Raw genomic sequence first — 8,968 nt, forward strand, 5'->3', positions numbered from 1 at the left:
GGGGGGGGGGGGCGGCCCGCCCGGGAGGGAGGCGGGGGGACAGGCCAGCCTCAACAAGTCCCCGAGCGTCCCCTCTGCTTGCCGCGGACCCGGCAGGTGTGCTGGAGAGGGCCTTTCCTGCTGGCGGACGAGACGGGGGTGTGGTTCTTCCCCGCGCGGGTCCCGAGGAGCGGCAGCAGGGTCCGCCATGATGGCTGAGGGGGACCAGGCCTTTCTCCCCAGCAGTCCCCTCTGCCTCCAGGAGAGCCTGGTGCTCGACCGCCCGCGCGTGCGGAAGCAGACCAAACACTACAACTCTTTCGAGGAGGACGAGCTCATGGAGTTTTCGGAGCTGGACAGCGACTCTGACGAGAGGCCCACAAGGTCCCGGCGCCTCAATGACAAAACCAGGCGCTACCTCCGGGCCGAGTGCTTCCGGGTGGAGAAGAACCTGCTCATCTTCGGGTGGGTGTTGGCTTCGCCTCTTCGCCCTCGTCTTTTTCCCCCTCTTCTGTTCAGTCGAGATGTGTCCAGCGTGTCTCTCCCCTCCCCTATGGGGTCTGGGCAGAGGGAGGGTCTGTTAGAGAAGGAGAGAACTGAGCTTTCTGCCCGAGGGCCCCTCAGTCAGTATGCTCTGCCGCCATTTTACGGACGTACCGTGATTCTCTCATGTGTTTGCCACAGCACATCTCTGGGACTCATTTACTGCCTGGTACTGATTTCCGGCCTTTTCCCCCCAAGGACGTACAGGAATCAGTGCAGCAGATGTTAGCGTTACCGCATGATGCGTGCCGGGCTCTGGCGCTGGTAGAAGCTGAGGGTTTAGCTTCTGGGAGCTCCCCATCGCTTTCCAGCACTGCAGCTGGACTCTGTCTTCATTCCAGATTTATTCCTCACTCCAGATACTGGCATTCCTACTTAACATTCTAGCGGCCGTACGAAGCTCTCTGTGTCCAGTGTCCAGGTCCCCTCAGTCATTTTTGGTGGGCTGCAGTGTGCAGGCCTCCGAGGTTTTTCAGGAGACAAAGCCCTCAGGGAGGTTAATAGGCCCCACCAGGGGTCAAGACACGCTCTTGGCTCCTGTGTGCCCCGCCGTGTCGAGGGCACAACTGGCCCTTCCTCTTTCTAACGCCCTTCTGGGGTCCACTCTCAGCTGGGGCCGGTGGAAGGACATCCTGACGCACGGGCGGTTCAAGTGGCATCTGAACGAGAAGGACATGGAGATGATCTGCCGGGCCCTGCTGGTGTACTGCGTCAAGCACTACAAAGGGGACGAGAAGATCAAGAGCTTCATCTGGGAGCTGATCACGCCCACCAAAGACGGACAGGCCCAGACACTCCAGAACCACTCAGGTGCGAGGTGGCAGTGTGTCCTTCCCTCCCTCTTCTGTGCTGGTCCACATCGCTGTGCTTCGGGGACTTCTCTCTCTCCTCAGGTGTATTTCAGAATGCCACTGGTGGGAAAGGATGCTGGGTTTTGTTCATTTCCATTCTCCTTCCCACTCATCCATGTTACCTGGGATGTTTTAAGTGTGGCTGGGCCCTCTTGAAGTTCTCTGCTCCTGCCCTCTGCCCTCGGGGTCACAGCATCTCCTCCTGTGACCCGAGGACTCGGAATGCATGCCCCACCCCAGTTCCACCTCTGTCTGTGTGTTTCCTGGGACTGCTCCTTCCCTGTGCTGAGCCGCAGCTCACTCACCTTCTCATCTTCAGGTTCAGTGTTCCTTTTCCCCAGCTGGGTGGTGGGATCCCCAAGGACACAGGTTCTGCTGCACCTTTCTTGATCCTACAGGGTACTTGGTAGATTCTTCCTAACTGACTGAATGGACCACAGGTTCACTGAGTAGAGGACTGGCTGCTCCCTCACCATCCGTGCCTCAGGGCTGAGGAGCAGGGTCCTTCGTCCAGGGCCACCACGTGCAGCCCCGCTGCCCCCCTGCTGCCCTAGCCCAGCTCTGTTCCAACAACCACATTGAAGGCACCCTGGCTCACCTCCCTGCCTTTCTGTCTCAGGCTTGTCCGCTCCAGTCCCCAGAGGGAGGAAGGGGAAGAAGACGAAGAACCAGCTGCTGCTCCCGGAGTTAAAGAACGCAGACTGGCTGGCCACCTGCAACCCCGAGGTGGTCTTACATGACGATGGCTACAAGAAGCACCTCAAACAGCACTGCAACAAGTGAGTGCCCCTCACCCCTGGTCACTTGGTGCCCCTGAACCACCGTGCAAGGTCAGAAAGGCAGGCGGCTGTATGCTGGAAGATGGATCAGGGTTCATTCACCCTGAAGCCTCTCTTTTTACCTTTTTTTTTTTTTGAAAAAAAAATTTATCTATTTAGCTGTACCAGGATCTTTGATCTTCAGTGTGGACATGTGGGATATTTAGTTGCTTAGCTGTGGCATGTGGGATCTAGTTTCCCAACCAGGGATCAAAGTCAGGCTACAGGAGTCTTAACCACTGAACCACCAGGAAGATCCCCTCTCTACCTCCATTAACCATCTGTCTTCTCCTCTGGAACCTGGCCTCTCTCACCAACGGAGTTCATACAGAATCTTGTGACCTGACTCTCAAGATCCACTGAGGACCCTGATGATTGCACTGCTTTCCCTCCCTCTGTCCCCATGGGCACGTCAGCAAGAACGGAGACTGGCCTCGGCGGCCACCACACTCAGCTGCCCCCTCGCCATGCCAGGTTTTCCCTCTTCCCATCTGCCGTGACATCCATGGCCTCCTCGTGTATGATGGACATGCATCTGAGATAGCATTCTGTATATCCCAGGGCTCACAGCTAGGGTGGGGCAGGCAGAGATAAAGGAAACAAGTGATAGAAAATGAACCCTTCCTTGTGAAGTTTAGTTGTGGGGAGTGAGGCCACCAGTCACAAACAGTGATAGGTTTGCATGTGGATACACAGAAAGGAGGCTGGCGGGGACAAGGACTCCTTGATGGATGGGGAGACCTGGTGCCCCAGGCTCCTGAGGAGTCTGTTGTCAGTATTAATATTAAGCAGCCATGTTTCTTGAACAAGTCAGACATGATTGAAAAAATGGTATTTGGGGAGAAAAGTAATCTGGTAACAATTTGCAAGATGGAGTAGGTGCTTACCTGGAGCTGAATGGCCAACACAGAGTTTTGTCATCACAAATGTTGATCGTGATGACCTAGATTAGGATGCTGACTGTAGAACCAGGGAGAAAGTGTCAACTATGAGAGGTGTGACTAAAGGAGAAACCATCACCATGTGGGATGAGGGACATGAAAAGCTGGTAACTCCACGGTTGTGAGCCTTACGGGCTGGGAGAACAGTGGTGCTTGTCTCCACAACAGAATTGTTACATTCGTTAAATGATGAAGACCAAAGCCAAGGACCAACTCCGGTTTTGCCTTATTAAGTTATAGCAGCAACACTTGGCTGCCCTGTCCCCAGCTGCAGATGGGGATCTGGAGTGTTGGAAACAGGCTAAGCTCTTCCCTCACACCTGCATGGGTCATCATAGATGCTGAGCAGAACTAATTGTAACCTCGGAGAAATTCTCAACATTTCTGCCACCAGCCCCAACTGTCTCCTGAGTGCAAGCCTTATCCCGGGAATCAAAGAATAAAATAGTAAAGCAGTTCTCTGGGTTTGAAGAAGCCGACTGCTGTTTATTCTTCTGAATCTGGTGGAGACCACTGTCTTCTTGGTTCTGGCTCAGTGAGGCCCGGAGATTCTGAGCTGGTGGGTGCTTGCAGCGCCTTCCCTGCAGCCTGGGAGTTTTGTGGGCAGTGTCCCAACAGGGAGTCCTCCAGCCTCCGCTCCAGTCTTCCTAGTGATGGGAGTTTACCACTGAATTACCAGATGATTATAACTCATTGTCCTTCTGTGTATTGAATCTACAACCTGTCTCCTTGAACTGTCCACCCTTTGCTCTTGGATTCTGGTTCTCTCCTGAGGTCCTGGTCTCTGCAGAGACCAGGCAGGATTGCTTCAGCATAGCTGGCCTGTGAGCTTCTAGAATTATGGGCTCTTTCACTAGTAAATTTACTGCCACCTCTCTATTAGATGAGCTTCCTGGGTGGCTCAGTGGTAAAGAATCCTCCTGCCTATGCAGGAAACACATGTTCAATTCCTGGGTCGGGAAGATGCTCTGGAGAAGGAAATGGCAACTCAGTTCACTACTTTTACCTGGGAAATCCCATGGACAGAGAAGCCTGGCAGGCTACAGTCCATGGGGTCATAAGAGTCGGACACGACTTAGTGGCTAAACTACCACACCACCAATATCAGATGAGGGTCAAGACAGGCTCTGGGGTCAGGACTGCCTGGATTTGAATCCTGGCCCCATTGCATACTTGCAGATGAATTATTTTAAAAATAAGGATAGTAGTTCCTCGTTGTTTGGTCGCTAAGTCATATCCAACTCTTTGCGACCCCATAAACTACAGCTCGCCAGGCTTCCCTGTTCTTCACTATCTACTAGTTTGCTCAAACTCATGTCCATTGAGTGAATGATGCCATCCAACCATCTCAACCTCTGCCACCCTCTTCTCCTCCTGCCTTCAATCTTTCCCAGCATCAGGGTCTTTTCCAGTGAGTCAGCTCTTCACATCAGGTGGCCAAAGTATTGGAGCTTCAGCTTCAACATCAGTCCTTTTAGTGAATATTCAGGGTTGATTTCCTTTATAATAGTTCCTACCTCCTAGCATTGATTTGAGGATCAAGTGAGCTAAGACATGCTGGCACATAGTGGGTACTCAAACTACTGTTTGCTGTTGTTAGTAGCATGAGAGTGCATGAAGTTGTTATCAGAAGAACTCCAAAAAGCTAAAAAACAGCTGCTTCAGATCTAAGCTCAGGAAGTCAAGACAGTGATGATGTATTCAAGGGAGAGTAAAGTGACCGGAAGGGAACACCACGGGGGCCTTGCAGGGAGATGTTCTGGTTCCTGATCTGGATCCTGGATATACATGTGCGGTCAGTATGGGAAGATTCACCAAGCTGTGCATTTGTGCAAAACACACTCCATATCACGAGAACAGTCATTTTTAGAAAAAGAGAAAAAAGAAAAGGCAATGCTGCTGCTAAGTCACTTCAGTCATGTCTGACTCTGTGCGACCCCATAGACGGCAGCCCTTAACAGATAATTGACAAGATAACCTTTTCGTGTGTGAAATGGGGATGACCACAGTAACGTCTGCCATTAATGTTCTCTTTTCCTAGTACTCATGACCTGGGAGCACCCAGAATTGCCCTGGGTCACTGAGGGAATGGCAGTGCACAGGCAGCTGATGGGTTCTGACGTGTTTCTTTATCGTGTCCACCTTTCCTAGGGTACTGCTGCGAGTCCGGATGCTGTACTACCTAAAAGCTGAAATACTGGGAGAAGCAGCTGATAAAGCATTTGAAGGAACTCCAGCCAGGTAAAATAGGTCATCCTTAATGCCCAGTGTGAAGGAATTGCTGTAAAGTACCTGTTGATGGAAACGGACAAATCTGCCTGTGTTTCATGAGGCCCGTGTTCGCTCCCTCCCAGGGCCAGTCCCTAGTAAAGCAGGCTAGAAGAGTGAGGAGGATCCAGCCAGGTCATCTGTGAGTGAAATAAAAGAAAAAGCGGTTGTTTAAAACGTAGCTCGTGGGCCTCTCTCATCTTCTGAGCTGCCCCACCCTCTGTCTTGAAGAGTCTCCCTGAGTAAACCTTTCTTTAAAAAAAAACAAAAACAAAAACAAAAATAACACGGTTCTTGGTGAGGTTCTTAGTTGTTTTTCCCCCCTCCGGTAGTGTTGTAAAATTGCTTTTAAAGCAGTCATTTCTCTGCTTTAACTAATCATCATTCATGGATGGATACAAGTGACGTTGATGTTTGATGTAGCAGATGTAGACTGAAAGCTTTACACACTCGGCCTCGGTCCTCTTCCGCCTTTGAATGGTTCTCCTTTGTTTACTAGGTAATAACACTTAGTCGTGTTACTGAGGCTTTGTCACCTGTGCCTTAGTTTTGTAAGCTAGGGTTTCCGAAGCTATAGAATCCTGGAGTATCCCAAGATTTGGGGGAAGAGACTGCCGAGCCCCAGGCTACCACTTGATCAGGCTGTCAGATAATCACAGTGAGTGAGTGGGATCCCCAGGCGCCTCCCTCACCATTCCTTCCCCCAGACCTGCAGTTGGCTCTGGCCCCAGACAGTGCTAGTCTTCCCCGAGGACCGCAAGTGTTGGCGTTTGAACTTTGCTTTGAGATTCCCCAGGGCAGTGGTTCATTCCCTCTCTTTCTTCCCATTGGGCAGTGCTCATGGCCTTAATGGTCACAGGAGCATGAAAGGAGGAGAGAGGTGAAGGGCAGTGACAGTCCTACCCTTGAGCATTCTGTAATCAGGAGCAGTCAGCTTGTTGACTGTTACCACTGGCTACGCATTTCATAGTTACCATGGGCATTTCTAGTGAGAATCGGGAGGTTGGGTGTTCTAATAAAAAGGTCCAACTTGTGAGTCATGTAAAGGCAGCAGAATTCAACCGGATTATTTATCTCCAGTGTTACCTGGCAGAAGTAATCTACCTGAGTTTACTTATTCCCCTGTCACCTGCTTTCTTAGACCTGCAGATGGAGGGAAGTGAGTAGACCGTGAAGAGACTAAGTCCGTTGCCCACCTCTTTCCCCCTTTCCTTTGCTTTCCACGGTCTTAGTTCTCACTGGTCCTATTCAGGTTAAATACCTTATGGTGGAGAAATTGTCATGAGGAATGAAACACTGCTCACCCCGAAAGAGTTGTTCAGCCATGGCACCACACAGGCAGAGCAGTGGGCCAGGTGGAGAGAGGTGGGGTCAGGGAGTCCCACCCCTGCAAGGAGAGCTGGGCCTGGCAAGGGGCAGGCAGCCCTGCATCCCAAGAACCTGATGGAAGAACCAGCTGGAGATGTTCCAGAGGTGGCGTTCCAGGCACCTGGGAGGTGGGAGGGAGGAGCCATCCATTGGATGCTCTCCCTCAAACCCCAACGCCTTCCAAGAGTGAGGACGGTGTTCAGACAATTGAAGCCAGTTAGCTAAGGGTCCATGTGAGCTCTCAGAATGCATACAGAAACTGAAGCGGAGCAATCCCTGCAGGTCTGCTCCGTGGGGTGAGCCACGTTCATCCCTTCAGCCAGAAGTTTGACCCAGCAGACTGTTAGCAGACCCTGGCCAGGAAGTTCCTCCTGCTGTGGCCCCTTTCCCCTGAAAGGCTCATTTCCTGCCCTGTGTGCAGCAGTGCAGACTAGCTCATTCAGGAATAGCGCTCACGATCTCTACGTGTCAGACCAGGATGCTTGGGCACTTTTCAGCTTTTGATCATGTATGAATTCACACACTTGGGGGGTTGTTCTGCCTTTACCTAATGGACATATTGATGGCTTTTGGCGTGGTTGTCAACTGAAGGTGCACATTAGAATCGCCTGACACATGTAGAGCCCCGGGCCCCACCACAGACCAACTGGCAACATGTTCTCCACGACGTGCTTTCAGATTCTGCATCATTCAGTTTGAGTTGAGCCTGGACATCAAATACACCTGCTGAAGTCACTCCCCATTTTAACCAGGTGCAGGGCCCTGGTTAGGACCGCTGAGCCCCCTGCTCTCTGAATCCTCCCAGTTTTGCTCCTTCACCCTCTAAGCGTGCACCTAGGGATGTGGCTTAGCCCCAGGACTCCATCCAGGAGCTCCTGTGTTGTATCTGTCCGTGTGGAAGGCACTCTGAGTTCACGCCTTTCCTTCCACAGGGAGCTGGACGTGCCCCTGCCTGACATCGACTACGTGGAGATCCCGGTGGACTGGTGGGACGCTGAGGCGGACAAGTCCCTCCTGATTGGTGTGTTCAAACACGGTGTGTATTTCAGTGCATGCTTTCTCTTTCCTGAAAAATCCCACAGGCCTGTCACGTGTCTCTCTGAGAAAGTAGAGCCTCCCCTCTGTCCTCTGAGGAGTTTGCCCAGATGAGTGTATGAGTCATGCAAATACAGCAAATGTGAGTATCAGCAAGGCCCTAGAAAGGATGGCGTGTTTTCCTCACTAGTGTGACTGCCCTGCTCTCGTTCACTTACAGACCCAGCATCCGGCATGGTGTCACACGGTAAGCCCTAGGATTTCTGGAGTGAAGCAATAAATAAATGGGGAAAATATTAGGTTTTACCATTTCACATGTATCCAGAATTCTAAGGTCATTTCAGCTGATCTACTTAACTCCTAGTACATATCTTTGGTATAAAAATTTTAAGAATAGAAGATAGCATATCCTTTTTTTTTTTTTAATATAGTTACCTAGAGACCAAAGGGGATTGAGAGAGGTTTTTTAATAGCTTGGGAAAAATGACATAAATGGTGTTTTCTTCGTCTCTGATCCTGTTCTAAGTACCTGCCCTTGCTTTCAGCCGACTGTTAAAATGAATAAAGCAAGTCCCAGAAAATATTCATTGTAATGTACCTGATACACACCTTCCCTGCCAGGTGAACAAGTCGACATTTTGAGCTGGAGAGCAGGGCTTAAACGTGGGAAGAGGTAGATGTCCCTGGCCTTCACTGCCAGCTCTGCCACTTATAAATGTGTGACCTCGGGCAAGTCAGAAACTTCTCTGACCTATTTCCTCACTTGGACACCAGGCAGAGGACAAGACAGCCCACCTGGAGGGTTGTAGGAAGATTAACTGAGACGGGCCATGTGGGTGGCCTGAGCGGTGCTTTGCACATAACAAGTGCTGGGTGCCGTCCACCGTCACTGACTCCCCTGCCTTTGGAAGGTTCACTGTCTTTCTCACACATGCCCTATCGGTAGAATTCTTCAACATTTGCAGGCCAACCTGCAATATTTACATAACAATGATGCATATACCTGTTTTAATGAGGAATCCCTTCAAAACATAGATTCTGGTGTTTGCAGGCTTTGGGAGGCCTGGTGGTGTTAGTGTCAGGATCGTCAGCCATAATTTCCTGGTGAATTAATACCTCCTGTCATTGTGTAATGACCCTCTGTATCCCACATTGTGCTTTTGGC

General features: G+C 51.0%; 1 protein-coding gene across 2 annotated transcripts in view; it reads left to right on the forward strand.

The window, feature by feature from the left end:
• Positions 1 to 8,968, forward strand: part of CHD6 (chromodomain helicase DNA binding protein 6) — a 151,832-nt gene that overhangs the window by 105,067 nt on the left and 37,797 nt on the right. For both annotated transcript variants that reach the window (XM_010829137.1, XM_010829138.1), the window contains exons 21-25: positions 242 to 444; positions 1,133 to 1,332; positions 1,993 to 2,152; positions 5,284 to 5,373; positions 7,701 to 7,804. In XM_010829137.1, coding sequence (XP_010827439.1) covers positions 242 to 444; positions 1,133 to 1,332; positions 1,993 to 2,152; positions 5,284 to 5,373; positions 7,701 to 7,804 — 757 coding nt within the window. The remainder of the gene's footprint in view (positions 1 to 241; positions 445 to 1,132; positions 1,333 to 1,992; positions 2,153 to 5,283; positions 5,374 to 7,700; positions 7,805 to 8,968) is intronic.

This window comes from Bison bison, unplaced genomic scaffold (genome assembly GCF_000754665.1).
Source record: "Bison bison bison isolate TAMUID 2011002044 unplaced genomic scaffold, Bison_UMD1.0 scf7180017864500, whole genome shotgun sequence".
NCBI lineage: Eukaryota > Metazoa > Chordata > Mammalia > Artiodactyla > Bovidae > Bison > Bison bison.